Genomic DNA, 20320 nt, shown 5'->3' with positions numbered 1-20320 from the left:
GGGTATGAAAAAGACCCAGATAACTTGGTGATGAGCAAAAGAAACTCCCCACTAGCTCACTCTAAATCTTTCACATTTTTCTTTCTGGAAAGCTGAATTGTGTTGTAGACAGCTCTTACGTAGGGGGAGGGTCTACACAGTGCTCAGAAGTATCAATCCTACTGAAACCAGACTTTGCAAAGCTGAAACCCATGATGAGATTGAACAAAATGCAGTAACATGAGGTCAGTTATGGGCCAGTAGAGACTGAAGGACAAATTTTGACTAGATATGAAATTAAAATGCTAACAAAATAGACTCCTGTGAACTAATCAAGGCTTTTGCCAGCAGGGAATATAGAAAAGTGTATTTTTTTTCAATAAGTAATCAGTCATTCCATTTTAAATCTTTTTAAAAACTATTAAGAAATGCAAAAAAATCTGGGACTCAGTGTTAACATTTTCTCTTGCAAGATTAAACTTTTTCTGACTGTAGCTTTGATAGTTCCCTTTGCCTTGGGACCTCAGCTTAGAGATCCCATAGCAAACAACAGCATTCAGAATTACAGTCTAATAAAGAATGTGGGTGGAAGATGTAGGACTAGGAAGTGTTGGAAGTGCGGAACTTTGGCTTTTCAAATGTGGCTCTAGAGTCTCTGGGGAAATAAGACTCTGTCTGAGTTTCCTGAGCTATTTTTTATGTAAAAGCTGGGGATATTCAAGTGTGCTCTTATGCTCTGTGAAAGTCATTTGCAGGTTAGCTGGCTGCTTAAACCAAGCCTGAAAATACAAGGCAGCTAAATATGTCAGCATTTTCAGATGCTTAGAGATACAGCTGTCTATACATTGCCTTACTGTTGACATTGGAAGGGCCAGATCCTCCACGCTGATAAAGCAGTATAGCTCCTTTAAATTCAGTATCAGGCTCATTTGTCCTCTGCAGATCTGCTTTATTACCAGGTCAGACTTGGAGCAAGTTGGAACATATGAACTTTATTGAAATAGAAATTCTTCTTGAAGGTGCACGGTGGAAGGATGGGATCAATGACTACAAGTTGCAGCAAGGAAAATTCTGGTTACATACGAGGTAAAACATGTTTTCATTATGAGAGTAGTCTGATGTGGGCCAGGAGAGGCTGTCAAGTCTCAGACCTTGCAGACACTCTGAACTTGACTGGTCAAAAGCCTAAGCCACTTGATTTAAGCTAGCCCTGCTTAGATTTGGGGTTGGACAAGATAGTCTCCAGAGGCCTCTCACAACTTACTTTATTACATAATCTTTGACCTCCACATAACCACATGAAGTAAAGTCCCCCCATCATTCCTTACCTAAAAAGTAAGAGAGCTTACAGCATTAAGGCCTTAAACTAAGCACAACTCAAAGCATCTGATTTGCAGTTGCTTATATACACATTTTTGGCTTAGCATACTGCAGCTTATTTCCATTGTCCAGTATAACAGAGTTTCAAGAAATTCAAGGTATGAGAAAATCAATACTGATGACTACTGCTCGAAGAGGTTTTTTAGCATTTGCAGTTTATGACATAAAAGCTGCACAGCTGCAATAATGCTATACTTGGGGCAAATTTCTTCTGGACTATCTTCTGCAGTAGGCAAATTGCCTGTGGTACACCTTGCACTGCTGTTTCTTAGCTGCATATCTGAACTAGCTAGAAAAATGCTGCCTCAGGGAGATCTGTGCAACCTACCCCGCATTTGTACTTACCCCAGTGGCAGCTAGGACTGTATCAAGCCTACCTGGGCCATACACTGGAAGGAGAAGGAATTAAAAATGCAGGAGAAGGGCTGGAAATCAGTGCTAGCATGTATTTGCCTTCAAGTAGGTAATCTAAGTAGATGAAGATTGGTGGGATCAGTTTATCTTGCTGCAATCTTCTTTGTCATTTCTGGACAGACACCCTCTCACAGTATGTGACAACAGATACAAAGATTCTGCTTCTTCTTTGACAAGGAGAAAGCAGTTACATAAGCAAGCAAGTGGCTTTAGCTATATATCCTCACAAATACATTTTTCTCTATGTAACAAAGGTGACTGTATCATTTGTTTCTCAATAAGAAACTATGGTGTGTTGAGATAGAGCCTCATTTTATCTGGTTCTGTTTCATCCTTTTTTGGTTTTTTTCAGAGAAGTTCCTCTCTCTCTCTCTCTCTCTCTCTCTTTGTAATTCAGATATGTGGATCTCCCAGCCAGTTCCTTCTCCTGGCTTTTCTGAATGTTGTTTTCCTTTGGTGATATTCGGCTCCTGGCAGACAGCCCCATAGCAAAAACCTCCAGTTATTACAGAGAGTTAATGGCATCAGGACAAAACCTGCTTGTCTGTATACAGGGATGTGCCCATGGCAGTCCCTCTCCTACTTAAAGAGGTGGCTCATGGCTTTCAAAAGAGCTTGTGCTGCAATATGTAGGCAAGAATACTGCAGTGTTGCTAATCTTTATTAAAGTGGTTTTCCAGCCTAAGAAGGACTGGCATAGCCAGTGAGACTGATCCTAATTGGATGGGTACAATATGCTCCAGATAGAGCCTCCTGCTAGTGAAACACAGCATTTCACATCCAGCTGCTGCCTCTTCAGGCATTGCCAAAGTTAATTCAGAGAAGCACAACTTGAACTTTTAAAATCTTGACCTCCTCCCTCCAGTCCAAAACTCCTTCATATAGAGTTGCTTCCATCCTGGCACTGTGTACAGTGCCTAATCACCTGACAGCAAGACTGAAATGCAGAGAGAAGGTACAGGGGGTGTGAGCAGGACTGCTAAAAATACCGGGCTAGAAACCTGTTTAAGCAGGCTGTACGGTGGTGGTCAGGGGAGTTTCTTAAGCCTGCCTGTCAGAGGAGTTGGCAAGGAGTAGACAGTATGTATGAAACCATTCATGCAGACAGTTTGTTGTGGAGGATTGTGCTCATCATCAACCTGAGCCCCTGGTGAATTTAACCTTTCCTGTCTGCCAGCAAAGTGATGACAGTTTTTACAAATGCTCTTGCCTGAAATGGTGGTGTGCATAACTCTGGCACGGTCAGTGGTCAGCAGAATATCTGAAGGATGAAGGAAACCATCAGGTCTGTACCTAGGCCAAAGGTCATGCACATTCATGAACTCCTTCAGGCCAATGTGGATTGCAGGTAGATTCATGTGTAGGTTCCCCATGCGGCTAAACCTGAAGCTTGACACTTGACACATTAATTTCAGTGAATGTTTGCTGTAGTCAAACCTCACCTTAAGAGCAGTGGCCAGCCCAAACCAATAATGGTTGCCATCAAAGAAAACAGGTTCCCCATCACTCTCCCCACACTCTCTGGTCCAAAACCCTTGTGAGAAACCAACCATTTGCAAGAGGGAGAAAGCTGAGCTTATTGCAGGTTGCACAGACAGCCTGCTTTCTTCTTTATTCCTGCTCTTTGTGGCTATTTGTACCTGCAAACATCTAGACACCAGTCAGGAATGTTTATTTACCTCCCTGCCTCTGCTGTTTCCCCTTTAAGCATAAAGAGCTTGTTAAAACAATAAATAAAAGACCTGCCCTCAATTTCAAAGGACAGCAATTAACAGCACCATATCCTGTGTCTTTAATGAAAAGTTCTAGGACAATTTTGGAGAAGCCAATAAATACTTATTAAGACCTCTGAAATTAACTATTCATGATGTACCATCAGCTTTACAAGTGGTCACATTATACAGATTCTTCTAGAAGCAACAAATTAACCTCTGGGTCCTGTGTAATATACCCTTTTGATCCAAAATTCCCAGGAAAGAAGGGGCTGCTTGAGGAAAGCATTGAATGTTAACAATTGCTTTAAACAAATAAAACTCCAAACCCAAAACCCATGAAGAAACAACACAAAAGGAATTTATGCTAGTCCCCAGCTGCTGACAGCTTTGCTTTTTTCAGTGCTTACTTGTACCAGCGAGACTTCTATGTGAACAGAGTTTGAAGGGTGAGAGTAAAGGATTCAGGTTTTCATTTAATATCCAGGGTGTCATTATAAGCAGTCAGTCTTCAAAGAGGGAGGAAAATAACAAGAATCATCCTTCAACAAGTAAACCCACCAAAACAAGGTCAATGATCTGGGGCATTTCCAAGTGTATACAGAGGAACATTGCACTTTAGAGACATGGGGTTGCAGGGACTATTCACACAGATAAACAAAAAGGCTGGAAAGACAGCTAATGGCAGCCAAATTATATATATGGGCATTTCTTTTCTTTCCCCCGCTTTTCCTTTTCATTTAGAATTGTTTCCTTTTGTTCTGCAGGACAATGGGATGCTTGTGCCCTTTCTCACACTCCCACTGGCATATTCTGGGCAGATGATATTTATCTGGGATTGTGATTGCACAGTGCTTCGTTGTCTCTTGGGCATTTCAAAAATGCATTAAGATAAGTCATATTAAGATAAGCATATTGGGGAAAAGACTGTCTGTGAGAGATAAACCATGCTGTTTCACAGGGGTACATGGATTTGACCATATTGTCCACAAATGAACAGTACTAGTGAATTTATTACTTCAGAGAAAACATAAACATTGAGCTAAGGATGTCTGCAACTGGCATCAGTACAGAGAGGACATGACTTACATTGTTATTCCTCCAGAACTGAGATTATCTCCATACTTTCTGTTGCCTTTATGAAAATTGCTACCAGAATTCATCAATATGCTTTGGGATCACAGATGCTATCATAACAATAAAACAATTAGATTAATAAAAAGATCCCTGAGCTCCCAGACAGCAAGGTGCAGAGGATTCCTCTGCTATGGAAATATTTGGGTGATGTTGACTCATTAGGGCAGCCTCCTCTACAGCGAATAATGAAGACATGAGCTGCAGGAAGTAATGTGAACCTCTGAACAACGTGTGGTTCACAGCCTGAACACCTCAGTTTCTGGTGGAACTAGGAGCCAGCTCTGTTTATTGAAGCATGATCTATGCTGTCCTTGAATTACTGACCAGAGAAAAAATCCCACAAGACCAGACATCACCACTGAGGGTGATGCCTGGCTTCTCCAAGGCACTGACTGCTCCTCTGCTTGAGCAGAAGGCTGGAACCATTACCTGTGTGCAATGCTGGGCACACACACACAGTGCCTTTGGATGTAGCTAAACTGCACACCTGCCCAGTGTATACAATCAGACCCAGCATGTGTAAAAGACAAAAATGATTGACCAGGAGGATCTAAACTAGGCTGGAATCTTCTACCTGGTAATCTCCACCAGGAGATCTAAACATGCCTGACTAAGCTGGACAGATGATGGGCCCCTAATCTGAACTGATTCTGATCAGGGCTCTGGAGCTGCCAAAGTGAGCCTGCTGTCTCTCTATCAGACAGAGCAATAAGGGGTCGGTAATGCAGCCCCATTAACTGCCTCCTACACAATGAATTTTCCCTGACTGCTCCTTAAGAGCAGACACTTGGGGAATCCTGCCACAGGTCAGGCAGGCATGGGGGTATGCTATCCTTTCAGGCTCTGGTGCTCCACTCTTCTCAACTGGCAAGCCAAGTCCCAGTGGGGTCGGACAGAGCAGAGCGAAGTAATTAAAAGTAAAGTGTGAGCTTAGGATTTGGGTGTTTACACAGATAGGTTGCTGAGAGGCAGACCAACAACCACAAGAGTTTGCCCTGCTTGCTCTGAAATTTTGAGTACCTTGGCAGTGATGGTGGTCGCACATGGCAAAGGGGCTGCAATGACACATCTCACAGAAGCTGGCCCGGAGTCTGAACATGCAGCTCCCAAGTAAGGCCTTCCTTAGAATGATCTTCTAAAACAGATTTTATCAAAGCTGTTTCTCCTTCTAAAATGGGCTTTTTCAATGCTGCTTTCTAAGAATCCAGGTTTTCTGAAAAGGCTCTTCTGAGCTTTTCATGCAGAAGGCCACAGGTGAAAGCATACAGCATTCAGAATGAAGGCACCCAAATTCAAATAAGGGTTTAGCAAAACTAAATGCCAGTGTCAGCATGTCTCTAGCATATGAGGGCTCTTCTTTTTTTGCTTACAATGCAGCCTCTAAGTTCAAAGTACAAGAGGCATTGCTTCCTGCAAGTGGTTTGTGATAAGGGCATAAATCTATTTAGCTTAAATGACACTGCATTTCTAAACCGCTTAGTGGCAGAAGCCATTTTGTAGGAAAAGAAAAATTTTAGGGAATTGTTGCAGGATGTCCTGGAAATAGGCTCCAAATCCATATTCAGGGTCACAGTTGGGGTGCTCTTGCTACCTCAGACCAAATGCCCATGAAGGAGGCTGTTGTCGAAGCCTCCTCCTCACCTTTCTCCTCCTGTGCACAACAGCACCAAAGCCCAGCCTTCCTGCCTCCAAGGTGATTGTACAGCATGCCTGATTTCTTCTGTTCCCTGACAACTAAACAGATGTCTGTGTCTGGATAGAGCCCAGGGCCCTTCCTCTCAAATCGTGAAGGAATTTTACACCAATAGACGTGTGCTGAGAGGGAGAAGTGAGGGAATGCCCTGCCAAAGGCTTCTGATGTCTTTTCACATCAGAAAGGTCTCCTGCTGCTGAGGCTGGTGCTGTTCCTCTGAGTGCTTAATGGCATCGTTGGTGTGGGTGTGAGGGAGGTGCTGGGGACACCTCCATGGATACACTATGGGCATTTGAGACTGCCAAAGTGCCTTCTCACAGGACCCATAACTGACCTGTAGCTGCCATGCCAAAAGCATTTCTGAAGTACCCCACAGCTGACAGGTGCACAAACAGAAGTTAATTTGCTATCAGCTTGAGCTGTCAGCAGGACTACAGACTGCTTCCAGGGATGATGCAGTCTACCCTTCCTGCAGGTGTTGTTGCTGACTTTGTCCGAGAAAGGTGATACCTACCACAGCCAGAGGCAGGAGAAAAAGAGCTGCCAGCTCTTCCCCCATAATGTAAAGTGGAAGAAGGAGGCTGAAACTTGAGATACAGGAAAGTATTTTAAACCCAGGCCTCCAGCCCTCTGCTAGGAGTGACACAGTGCATGAACGGGATCCAAAACATTATTGTTTGCACACCACAGGGAAAATGTCAATCCTGTGCTTTAGGATTCTCCCTCCTTCTTCAGCCAGTTTCTATCAAAGGCTCAGCAGCTGCAGGAACCAGTAGCCTAGAAAATGGCAGATCATTAAACCTCTGCTTGGCTTCAAAACCTCACTGCGATGAGGGAACAGAGGGATTTTGTTTAAAACGCCTTTAAAATACACATTGCTATTGAAGGGGGCTGCTCAGGTTGGCTCAGGTTTGTGAAGGTAATTACAGTCTTCCTCCCCTGCTTTACTGATGAGGCTGGTACCCACCACGGTGCTGGTCAATGAGGCTAAGTGCCAAGTCAGGATAGCCACCTCCTGGCTGGAAATTCCCTCACATCTGAATATTCTACTTTTATACTCAGAGGCAACTCCAAGAGCCAGATACATACAGCCCTGACTCTTCTGTGAGGAGGCAACATGATTTAGCCCTGCTGTCATGAGCTGTGTGCAGCTTATAGGGCAGAAAAAAGCTAAAATTTCCATTTATCTTACATGGCTTCTCCCTGCATCACGACTGATGGCTGTCTTGTGCTGGAGGAGGTGACAGCAGCTTGTCACAGCACTCATGTATACCATGGCAGCAGTGGCAGAAACAAGGATTTTCTTTCAAATGTGTGTCATAGAAAGTATTGTTTCTCCTGCCAGCTTGCAGAGTATGGAGCAAGGATGATGTGTGGATCTCAGGAAAGTCAGCTGAGTAACCCCACATCTGCCATCTTCAATGGACTTAAATGGAATGCTGTCTTTTCCCTCAAGTAAATAATAACAAACTGCAAAACACACCTTTCTGCTGCTGCTGAAAACATGTTTTCTGGAGTGTAGTAAGAATGTCTGTATTAACTTTTCCTCAAACTCAAAGAACTTAGAGGAATTCTTCTCACATGCTGCTAATTAACTGCCCTCTGTCTGTTAGGAACTTGTCCTGTTCAGGTACCACATATCCTGCTTAGCCTAAAGTCTCTGTGCAACATATTGGAAAAGGATATTTGTGTTGTCTAGTGCTTTGGCTAAGAGACAGACCCTTGTTTACCAGTGTTCATAATTAAATTAACAGATTCACCAACATGGCCAGAATTGAAGATTGACACATCCTGCCAAATCTACTGCGTATCACCAGTTTGCTGGTGTGCCTGCTGATGACCTCTTCATCACCTGTACAGTGGGTCCAAGGTGTACAGAACACACTGAGCTGACTCAGCTTATTCACCAGCCTCTCTCCCCACCTTGTGCAACGCACATTCTCCAGGAAACAGGCATTGCACAACCCTGGCAGTGAGGCTCAGAACGTGCTAACTCCTCACACCCCGAGCAGGAGGGCAATAAACACCCTAAGCAGTCCCTACCATTAACATTGGTAGAGTTGGTAGGACTGAGCTGGAACTTCAAACAGTGGCTCTTCAGTCTTCTGATGGCAAGAATGAAGAATGAAGACATGAGTCTCTATGACTCAGCCAGGAGCTATGACCATCTACTGTGACTCAGCCAATGGAAACATTTGTGATGTGTGTTGTTTATTGCCATGTACGTATTTGTAAGATAACAGTTGTGTTTTGGGGCATTGAAGGGAAAAGTCTGGGTATGGAGGCACTCACCATGAAGTGGATGGTCCACTGGGAAACCACATAGCTGATCTTCTTCTTCCTCATGTTTCCTTTTGCCTTCCAGATATTCACGTCCTGTGTCCTGACCCAGGAGGGACACTGGGTTGGCAGTAGGCCTTCTGCAGTGAGCTGCCTGAACTCTCCTTGCTTTGGCCATGGGTGCAGCACATGTGGTGGGAAGAAGCATTTTGACTGAAGGTAAGCCACAGTCAGACTGTCTCTGGCTGCTGGAATCTGTGAAGGACACAGCACAAGACAGCTTTGAACAACGCAGCCACTGTTCAGTGCACCTTCCAGTTAGCGTGAAAAAAGCGGTCTGGATACTATGACATTCAAACCTGATCATATTTTAAATGGCCCTAATCCTTCTGTGCTGTACTTCAATGCCAAGATTACTCCATGTTGCAGACACAGGATCTCAGTGAATTTGACCCCCAAATTTTGCCTGTTCTCTGCTTCCTTCCACCTTAAAACTTTCAATGGTCCTTATGAGAGATTTTTAAAAAGGACTGTAAAAATAAGGAGACATAACCAAAGATGGAGAAATCTCAGCTTCCCTGTCAGTATCCAAATTAGTGGCTGCCTTTCTTGAAGAACTTGGAAGTGAAGTGGATATTGAGCTGCTTTGAAAATCTGTCAACAAGATTGCCATGGAATTTGCTGGATGCCAAATGCTTTTAAAAGTCTGGTCCTTTCTTAAATGTCCCTATAGATACACCTACACTAGAGGAAAATGGGCCAATGAATAGGTTAAAAGTCAGTGTCTTCCCCAATTCAGGTCCCTCTGTCCTTTCTTCTCCATCTGGCTGCCTGCTGCTCTGATTTAGACAATTCTAAAGGCAGCCTTTGCCCAGGCTGTCAACATTTCCCTCTGTGACAGATGACACTGGTGATATCTAGGAAGGTACTGACAGCCAACTCATCTCTGTGAAGTCACCTGCATGCTCTTGTTGATAGGCCAAACAGGAGAAGCATGTGTTGGCCTATTTCCATGAAGTGCAGCTGTAACGTTAGCTTAGATTTGAGCATGGACACTATAAACCATCTCTAAGGTAACTTCACCTCCCTTTTCTATATTACAGCCTTGCCATAAACCCTGATGCTGAATGCTCAATGTGCTGCCTTTGGTAGTTGCAATCATGGCTCAGTTGACTCTCCAGAGACAAGACATCTGTATCTGTGCTGCTTTAATGGCAAGCCTGGAATTTTCTCTAGTTCTCCTCCCCACCTGCATTTCTTTGCTTGGAAAGACAGAGTAAAAGGCAACACATAAACATAACATACCCATTAGAGAATTTAGGTTTCATGGTTTGCATGCTCTGGGAACAAATATAACAGTACAGGTCTGTCTGCTATGCTTGCCAAAGAACATTAAAATCCTAATGTTATAATGGTCTGCACCCCTGAGCAGTCTCCCACATCTAGGCTCTGGCGTTTGCTGCACCTGTGGGTGATCCCCTCTACCTTCTCATATCTAAAAGGTAGCAGGTGTGAACTACTACAGGCTGTACTGGAAGAGACTCCACTTCTTAATTTTTAATGCATTTTAATATATTATATTAATCATATCATATCATATCATATCTATATATGTCACATCTGGGATTGGCAAAACATCTAACTTTTTAGACTTGTTAGAGATTTCTTTTCTCAAACAAACAAGTTCTATTTGGAAGCAGCTTTGGAGCAATGATCATTGTAACATCTGGAGACAAAGTACCCAATTCTGATTGTGCCCTCACTAAGAGCCCACACAATAGGAATTTTATAGAGGGTTGACACTTCCATGAAGAAAACGAGGTTGTAAGAGCTCCAAACATTAGACAAAGCTCCATTTCAATGAAGAATAATTGTCCAAATGTTATCTATTTAAAATATCACCAATCTTTGAGTAACCTTCTAAACACAATTATATGTGTACAGTCATGTGGACCTTAAAAATCTGGCCCACCTCTGCGTTTGAGGCACATTGTGCAAAACAGAACTCATTTTATTCCTTTAGTATCAACTAACTTTGAGTTTTCCGGTGAGAAAACAGGTGAAGTTTTGAATAATATTTGTGGGATAAAGGAGAAGGACAGACCTGGGAATGTTCACTAGCTTGAGGCAGGGGTTAAATAACAGATGATCAGAGGCTATCAGTACTGGCATAGGTTCTTAGCCCAGGATTTCTATCTCAGTCTCCCATCCCTAAATTAAAGACTAGTTGCACTCCTTTGCCAGATGTGATGCTGTGAAAATTAATATGTTTCAGAGGTGATGATGCATATATCCTACAGTAATGAAAAATGTAAGGGCACCTAAGCAAGGTGCTCTTATGGGGAGTGATTAAAGCTTTCTAAGAATGACATTAGCATTTCCTAAATTATAGAAGACTTTTCATGTCTTTATTCTTCATATACAACTTTCCTCCCCAAAATCTTTCCCTGAGATGCTCACATACCCTAGTGATGAGCACAAGTTATGTATAAGCACAGCAGTGAGCAATTACAGACTGAAGTAGAAAGAACAGGGAGGAAATGGAAGACAGTCCTAGGCAGATGGGAAAATGCCAATGTCTCTGTGAACTGGTGAAAAGGAGTGGTAAGATCTGTTGTTTGAGATCAAAGAAGTATGAGCCTCAAAGATAGGCTGAATTAATCAAGGAGTTTTTCTGGAGGATAAGATTGAAGGTAGATGATACTGAGTTTATAGCACATAGAAGAGAGTTAGGAGCCCCAGTCTTGTTTGCATTGCAACCTACTCTGGTGTTTGTTGTTCTGACCAAGTAAAGAGACTGCCTGAAGTGGTTGTTCTTTAGGCCAGCTAGAATTTTTTTGGGTACACATTCATGTGACTCCAGCAGGGAGCTCTGAAAAATAGCTATGAACTGACACAGGGCAAAACTTCCTCCAGGGAATGTAGTTTTCTTTTTTTTTTCCTCCAGGGAAGGCAATGACATTTCAGCCTAGCGCAACACGAGATACTTGTTACTGTCATGAACAGAAATTACTTTGACTTGTGGCTCAAAATGGTCTTTTTGTCTTGACTTTCAGTTGCATAGGAAAGGATGGACAATTTCAGGCAAGATAGTAGGGTTTTATTTTGAAAGCAGGAGGTTATTTCAGATGACCTAAGTTCCATTTAAGCCTTCTTGTGTAATCACTGGAGAGAGACAGACCTGTGGAGGCACAAGGTTTATGATTTTAGGCTCTTACTAAGGCTGTGAACAGGGAAGAGTCTATCACTGAGAAACAAAAGCATCTTTGTATTGTGTTGTTTTTCTATTTCTTCTACATATTTTTTCTTTCTTTCCTTATTTTTGCTTTCCAGATTTATTGGTTTTCCTTGTAATAGGTGGGGTGAATTGGTCTTATTGGCCAGATGGTATCTGTTCAGTTAGATTCCTTCAGTTTGTTTCCTCTTTAGTGATAAAGCTGGGTGGAGTGTTGCTAAAGGTGAACAATCATCATTTGTGTGTAAAGTGGTGGTTGTATTCCTGTTAATTTGCATATCCTTACCATGATGGAGCATAACACAAGCAGAATGACAAAATTACCGTATCTGTTACTGCTTTCACTATTAATTTCCCAGGTGTAACACTCTTATCCCAAGCTTTCCATGACTTGATAAAGGATCTCCTGTTGGTGAAACCTCACTAGCAGAAACCAGGGCAGTAATGAACAATCACTTCAGATGTTCAATTTCAAGTACATTAACATCAGGTTCCCAGGAATTTCAGAACAATTTTTTTTTTTTTTCTGAAACAGGCCTGATATTCTTCTGTGTTTTAAATGACAGAGCTGGCACAAGGGAGGAGATCAGCACACACTGGGCGTTTAATTGTGCTCTTTGCAAAAGCCATGGTTAGTTACCCTTTCTAGGCACTGTAACAAAAGGCTGAGAGGAAAAGCACAGACCGCATACTAAAATGTCTTCTTGTCCATTATTTGTTTTTTGATTTGGTAAGAGTCTTCAGTGATTTCAACAGGCTTCAACAACTGCAGCTCCACGTCCTCTAGCTGTTGTGTTTGTGCAGAGAACTCCCCTATGACTAACACTGTTATGACTAACACTGCAACTAGGAAGCCAAATGCTTCAGAGAACACTGCACACTCCTTATTCCAAGTCCCACTGGAATTACACTCACAAAAACATATGAACTCAGGAGTCAGGCCCAGAGATCTTCCCATACATGATGAAGCCCCAGCTTTTTGGGAGATTGTGCTGGCACTGTGCATCACAACATCCTTTTTGTCAGAGACTCAGAATAATTTGTTAGAAGCAACTTCTAGGAGTCATCTGGTCCAGCACCCATGGGTTTTCTTGGGAATCTTGGTTTACACCCCTTATTTAGAATCATAGGTTGGAAAAGACTTTTAAAGTCATTGAGTCCAAACATTAGACCACTAAGTCCAACCATTTCTGACATTCTGCATCTTCTGCTCCCCTATCTCCTCAGTTCATAATGTCTAGATTTAGACTTCAGGACAAGAGTGATCTTGGTACTGAGACTGTCTACATCAGATGGTAATTTCTGGCCTCAGTATTTGCCCTATAGTAGCCTATGTGATGCCATATGGATCTTCCTGTCTCTCATATGAGTCATGGCTTTGCTCAGATAAATACCATATGGTGCTGTGGGGAATGTTCTTAAAATCCATAGTAAGATATAACTAAACCCTGACCTGTACTTACTTCCTTGCTGCTGCTGAACTGTTATGAGAAAGCAGCTGGATCTGTATCCCATCCTGGAATTTTCATCAAGTTCCCTAGCTCATTTCAGTTCCCTGACCTTGGCCAGCACCAAGCCATACGAGATGTGGCTGATTATTTACACCATTTTTTTAATGACAATGTTATATGGTATGAAGCTGAATGACTTAGATGTAATACAGCAATTATCCCCAGATGTACAGCACAGAGTATTGTGCTTCAGAAATAAATATAATTTATATGAATAAATCACAGTTCTGCTTAGAAAGCAAAGGGTAATGAACTTAGGTACCACATTCTTAGGTAAGAAACAAATAATGAAAAGGTTTTAATTTTTTTTAAGCTTCCTTGATCAATCAAAAACAAAGTACAACAACATTCTGGAAGATTTCTACAGCTTTCCTGCTTTCCCACTTCCAGTAACAATTAAGTGAATCTTCATGTGTATACACCGTTTTCTTTAGTTAATATTCTATATTCCCTTAAGTTTATGAATCCAGCCTTGCTTTCTAGCAGGGGAGAGAAGAGTCACTATATTCTCTTGCTACAGCTACAGTCTCTGTCTGGTGAAGCAAAGCCAAAGGCAAGGCCTGGTAGTTCTGCCTGCATTGCTTTCAAGATGAAAAAGTGACTGTATGCTCAGGTGGAGCAACTTGGGGTGAGGCTGCACTGGTAGGGCAGTAGTGCAGTCCCAGGAACCCACCATGTCCTGCATGCAGATTTGTCAGACCCCTGTGCTTGCAGCAGCCAAGACACACTCAGCTAAGACCACAGTGAAACTGGGCTTTGACATATGCATTGTTTTGAAAAAAGATTTAATACAGAAAGATCCTGTCTCTGCTCCCAGAGAACACTCTTGCGTTGTTGAAATGCAGTTCTGTCGCCCATGTGGTGAACAAGCACTGACTGAATTTTCAGTGGTGTTATTTGTCTCACTTTGGATCCTGTGGCACAAAGTGACTGCCATGGGCCCTCAGGAAAGGACTTTCAGCCCACAAAACCACACTGCCACGGCTCACAGCAGCATTTCTCCCCCTTCACAACCTGGCACCTGTGCTCCTTCAGCACATGGGCCCCTCTGCACCAGGAGCAGCCATGTCCTTGTCCACCCCGACAAACGACCAAGTTCTTGCTTCTTTCAGGACTGCTGGTCCAGTTCCAGCCAGCAAAAGCAGCTTAAGGAAACCTCCAAATGCTCCAGTCCTCCAATAGCACCAGTGGCGAAACAGGCAAGCAACACTTGCCAAAGCCTTCAGCAACCTCGTTTTTATCTTTGAAACAGCTTTTTCTTTGAGCAGGAAGCTGTAACTCCAGATGACCTGGAGATGTTCCCTCCAAAACCCAGTTATCCTATGGTTCTGGGATAAACCAGCAGAACACTGTCTCTCTTCCCCATACACAAGTTTCCATGGAAAGCTGGTTACCGGAACAAAGGCAGCAGTGGTATATTCAGCCCCAGTGCTGTGAGGTGAGTGGTGGGCTGACTGCCACATGGTGAGGAGACGAGTTATCCTGTGTCAGAGATGAACAAAAAGAAGTCCAAATCTTGGGCAAAGCATGACTGAGAGTCAGGGTTAGGGTGCCTGAGTCCAACCCCAGTAACCGGTTACACTAGCAAGTAGGTTCCCTCTCCGTTAGGCCTTGTTTTCTTTCCAGTCCAGGTCGGTATCCAGTTTGGACATAAAAAAAGATGAAACTATGCACATAGGCAAATAGTTTCTTGGACTAACAGACTTTTGGAAAAAGACTCTCTCCCTTATTAATGAGTGGTTCATCCAGTGTCCTGGGAAATGGGGTCCTGATCCATAAAAAAAAAATCTCTATATATTATAAAAAAATAAAAGTGTAGTATTAAGCTTTGTTGAAAGCAGTTGAGTTTGAGGTGAGTGAAAAATTTTGTGTCAAAACTACAGGTAATTTTGTGTTTAAGTGGATCTGCTTGTATACATAAAGTATTTCTTTTTCATGGAAGATGCAGATTGAAAAGATGAAAAAATAGTAAATCCAGAAAATGCTGGATGTTGTACTTTCTTTCATGAAAGGAAAGAGACAATTTCTGTGGGGGTAAAAGTTCACTCAAGGCCAGAGTAACTAAACTGTGAAAACTATAGTCAAAAAGTCTAATGCACTTGCTGGTTTGCTAGGATCAAAGTCATGCAAGTTTTCTACTAGCTGTTTTTATTTCGCTCATGAAAGAACCTAGTGTCCATGATGATAAGAAGAAATTATTAAACATGAATGCTTTCTTATTCCAGCAATTGGGTTCTAAGACTCCTATAGGTACCATTTCCCTTACAGATCATTTCTCCTGCTTGAGGGCAAGTGGTCAGATTTATCAGAAGAGGGTGCTGGTATGAGATTTGACTGTAATTTCAGACAACAGTCAACTCTTGATATAAGTGAAACTCTGAAAATTTTGTTAAGTTTCAGCAGTCTTAGGCTTCCCGAGTGTGAATACCTGTCCTTCTTATGGCAGGCATTCATCTGTTTTTTTCCCCCCTCCCAGATAACAAGAGAATTGTTTTTCAAAAGGAAAGAAGCTGTATTTTTTACAATAAGCACTCCTCACTGAAGAGAGCTACCTGAAATAACTCTTCAGGTTCCATACTCACCTCTCCAATGATACCGGGGCCTTACAACGTACAAACCCCCAGTTCGATCTACCGCGAGGTTGAAAGCAAATTATTTTTAAAATACTATTTCTGTATACATAATGAATGATTTGTACCTGATAAGGCAAATCCCAAATTCCTACAGAAGTTAAAGAATCGAAATTCCACACAATTAAACCCGACAGCTGTAGAGATCAAAAAGCAAGGAGCGTTTTCATTAAGAGTTATAACTGGTACTTACCAAAGGCCACCCCTGACCCTGCTTTTAGGGACGGAGGTCTCAGTCTGGTTTCACTGCTCAGGACACTGCTGGCAGAAGGTTTCTTTAAGATTTCCTCAATGGAAAAGGACAGGCTGGGCTTCCTCTGTCCAGCACACACCCGGGGGTCCGTCATATTCCTGCCAGGGTGGCACACAGGGTGGCACACAGAATGGCACAGAGGATGGCACACAGGGTGGCACAGAGGGTGGCACAGAGGGTGGCACACAGAGCGCTGTGGTGGTGCCCTGGCTCTCGGAGCACGCCGAGGAACACACGGCTGGCACAGTGCGTGTCCCTCCCCACCCATGCCCGCTGACCTGCGGCAGCGCTGGGAGGAGAAACAAAGCCGACCCGCAACTCAGCACACAGCCCTGCTCCTCACTGCCGATCTCCCTGGGACCAGGACCTGCACTCCCTGAGCCTGGGGAAGGCAGTGTTAGAACTACATAAACTACTACGGGGTTAAAAGTCTTACCACCCCACCCACTGCTGAGCATTCCCCCTGCCTGTCGGGTTCACGGAGCTCTCGACAATTGCATGGCCATTCCAGGAGGAGCTGTGCTCCTTGCAGACCCAGGAGGAAAACCCCCTGGAAGCGTTGCCTCTTGTTGGTAAATCCTGTTTGTGGGGAAGTTATCTTCCTTTTTTGCTTTCAGGCTGCAACCTGCGAAAAGTCCACTGGATTTGCACCATTATGGAGTTAAGAAAATAATTGGCAGGACAAATACTTGTCCCTCGGGCCGTTTACTACCTAGAGAGACAACCTGTAAACTTCTCTTGCATGCAAGGAGGTGTCACATATGAAAAGCTTCCTCACCAGCAGTTCCCAGGTTTTCTTTCAGCCATGCCTTCTAGCCATCAGCTTTGGTTCAGATTCTCTTTTCTTCTATTGTGAAAACTCTTTGGATTTCTAAGCAGGTGCTTTTCAACATCATCCCATCTTATCAGTGACCAGAGAAAAAGAGATGGCCCTTCCAACACACGTACAGATAGGAATTACTGCCCTCTACCCCCTACTACACTTCTAAAGAGAAAACATTATTTTCTTTCCATCCTGAGCTATGAGGCAAGGTGGCTTGATAATCATCCCGCCAGTTGCTTACGCCTCTCAATTAGGCATCCAGCACAGCAGGAGATTTCCTGGTTAATGAGGGTGAATACCTGTGATTCCTCTCCTGACCCACTTCTACCTTCTTGTTAATTTTTATTTTGGGGAGAATGTGGTTAGATACCTTCCTTACCTCTCCCTCCCCGCAGGGGCATATTTTGCGTTCTTCTGGGATTGCCCCTCACCTTTTAAATTGCTATGGTCGTTTCTCCCTTTCCTGCTGGCTCTTCTCTGTGCCTTCCTTATCAGGCTCTTATAATTGTATTGGCAGTCCTTGCCTTATTTGTCCAGCGAACTGACAATTCTTGAGCTGATATCCCATCATATGACCTTTTCATGGAGTTGAGACCAAAATTACTGTGTAACCAGGGGGCAATAAACCACACCTGATAAGATGAAAGGCTTTCGGCTTTTTCCAGATTCTAGATACTGGAAAAACAGTGGGGGTGATGAGGAAAAGAACAATGGAAGAGGTTCAAAATGATGCAGCCAGTCATGATGAAGAATATTGAATTATCTTATTTTATGAATCAAAATTCTCCCCAGGAGATGGAATAGACAGTGAACGTTTTTCACAGTGATGACACACGTGGGGTAGACTGGGAAATGTTTTCCTTTGTTCCCTTTGCATCCCTCTGCAGTTTCTATAAAGGAGGATCTTGTGCCTTCCTGGTTGTGTGATGAGGTGGCAGCTGTCATGTGGGTGCAGAAGTTCTTGTGGCCCTCTCCATCAAGCAGGGAACATCTTCCCGTTTCAATCCCCTGCACTGGAGGAGGAATGCCTCTCCAGCCAAGCTTTGTCCCCTCCAGCTTTGCTGCCGGTCTGTAATCCTGGCTGTGCACAAAGAGGGAAGTGTCCCCCTTCTTTGCTTAGGCAGAATGAGAGAGTGGGTAATTTATGGGCTGAGAACAGGTGAGTGTGCTGCCTGTGTGCAGAGAGAAGGGAAAGAAAGGTGCTCTGAATCCATACCCTGGATTAAAACTGCCTATTTAATAACGAGCTTTCCCTTTTTTCCTTGTGATTCCTGATTCAAAACCCATAAAAAAGCACAAGGAGAAACCTGGTACATTAATTTACAATCACCCCACTTTCCCTACTCTGTTTGCCTGAGGAAGTAAAAAGGGGACCACTCTTCTTGCTTTCTGGCTTCCTATAAAGCAATGGCTTCAAATCTTACTTCCCAGATGCCTCAAGTTGAGAGTCCTTGACCCAGCCTTCACTGTATTAATTTAGTATATATTACAGTGGCTGAACTCTCTGATGTTTACTGTGCTCCCTTTTACCTGTTAGTTTCAGGCACAGGAAAAACAGGTCTAGGGACATCTGTTTTTTAAGCCTCCCCTGCTGTCCATTTTTCCAAAGGATCTATATAGGTGCTGTAGTGAAGCCTATGGATTTCTCTGCTTCAATTATTAAATTAAACAAGGCCACATTTTCCTTTGCAATGGAAAACTTTGGTTGGTTACTAAAACCTAGGTGTTCATGAGGTTGATTTCTTGCTGCAGGGGCAGGAGGAGGAGGAAGAAGAGGATTTCACTGGAAAGTCTGATAGGTTCCAGTACTCCTCATGAGAGGACCCATATCTTTGGGTAAAATAGCTGAGTAAATTCGCCTAGAGACTCTCAGGGCAAAAAATATGCCTCTCGTCCCTCTTCCTTGCCCCAGCTCCATTTTTGCTGAGTTAAACACCCACAGTTTTGAAAAGGAAAAACTTAGCCTTCTGGCAGAAATACATGTGCATTCATGTTAAAAAATTCTTGAAGTAAAGAGAGTTGAGACAGGCAGACTCCAACCTTCCATCTCAGAATAGAATAAGTATTTTTATTCTATGGTCACGAGTGAATTCAGCATTACCCCATACTCAGAGTGTCTTCACTGCCTGTCTCCACTGCCACCAGCTTGTTCTGTGCAGACACCTGCTGAGATGATTCTGTAGTCCCATGTCAAAAAATCAAATTGTGCATGTTTGTATAACTAGTCTGTCTCAGTCTGCAACTTTAAACCTCCCTGCTGCTTGCAGTGACAAGTTGATTTTCTGTGTGTACTTAAATTAGATGCTCACATGCAAATTTACAACTTGAAAGTGTCCTTGTGAAGGCTTTATTTTTGTTCTGTCTGATTGTATTGTACTTTTTTATTAAAACTGAAGGCAATGCCAACTGAGAAATATATTTTTGTTCTTCTATATAGGAAAACAAAACAAGCACTAAAGTAGGAAATAGGATAAATAAGTGACAACTCTTGAAAGGGGATTAGAAAGCAGCAGTGTAATGATGCATAAATCCCATGTTTTGTGTACAGAAGTTTCTTTAGAACAAAAGGCAGGTTTGATATCAAAATGTTTAAGTAGTACCAAAAGACTAGAACATTTTACTATTTTTAATACAGAAATAGAAAAATAGTGTTAAATACAATTTCATTAACTAAAAAAAGAGATTAAATACTGTCTTTGGAATGACTGCTCACTCAGAATTTCTTTGCTTTGTATTATGTTAAAATAAAGATGAGTGGCAAAAAATAGACCCTTGAAATGCAAATGAACATTTTGAAAATTAAAACAGTTCAGTTGACCCTCTTTCTTAAATGATTGAGTTGCTGAAATGTAACAAATTATTTAAGTTCAAAACAAGAAATTATTTACTTTTAAATTACCGGAGAATGAAGAAGTTATTTTTCTGCCAAGATGAAATATGCTGGCTTTTGCAGGGTAGTTTGGGGATATTTTTATATTTCTGCTTGACCTGGAAATGCAGATGACTCTCATTTGTTACAATTATTGTGCTACCCATCTAATTTAGTCTGTAAATTCCTTGAGGCAGGAAACACATCTTCCTCTGGGACTGCTGGGCTCTGAAGGCAACCCGTTAGAGCAGAAGGCGGCTGTCTAGAGCAAAATCATGCCATGTTGATTTTCTCAACTCAACCTCTCTGTGCCAGGCAAATCTAGAGGACCACACAACCCCTGAGGTTTATAAATTAAAGAATTTCAGAAAGTGAAAAATTCTGGATGCATAGACTTAAAATCA

General features: G+C 42.7%; 1 protein-coding gene and 1 long non-coding RNA gene across 4 annotated transcripts in view; one reads left to right on the top strand and one right to left on the bottom strand.

Annotated features, from left to right (window-relative positions):
* The window catches only part of ISX (intestine specific homeobox), a 23988-nt gene extending 7399 nt beyond the window's left edge, over positions 1-16589 (bottom strand). The window contains exons 1-2 of one of the 2 annotated variants that reach the window (XM_023936203.2): positions 16165-16589; positions 8608-8850 (exon numbers count right to left, since the gene is read on the bottom strand). In XM_023936203.2, the coding sequence (XP_023791971.2) occupies positions 8608-8850; positions 16165-16492 (571 nt within the window). In that variant the 5' untranslated portion in view covers positions 16493-16589. The remainder of the gene's footprint in view (positions 1-8607; positions 8851-16164) is intronic. The other variant, XM_023936196.2, reaches the window with a different exon arrangement.
* LOC111935709 (uncharacterized) lies at positions 8528-20320 on the top strand. 2 transcript variants are annotated; one of them, XR_015286372.1, is made up of 4 exons: positions 8528-8591; positions 8681-8814; positions 18800-18883; positions 20114-20320. It is a non-coding gene; the product is annotated as an uncharacterized LOC111935709 (long non-coding RNA). The 2 variants fall into 2 exon arrangements; XR_002867811.2 differs by lacking the exons at positions 18800-18883; positions 20114-20320 and adding an exon at positions 9699-13626.

The sequence above is a fragment of the Cyanistes caeruleus genome, chromosome 4, assembly GCF_971803275.1.
Source record: "Cyanistes caeruleus chromosome 4, bCyaCae1.hap1.1, whole genome shotgun sequence".
In the NCBI taxonomy this organism is placed as follows: domain Eukaryota; kingdom Metazoa; phylum Chordata; class Aves; order Passeriformes; family Paridae; genus Cyanistes; species Cyanistes caeruleus.
The sequence above is the reverse complement of the archived record's forward strand: the minus strand, read 5'-3'. Positions and strand labels throughout refer to the sequence as shown.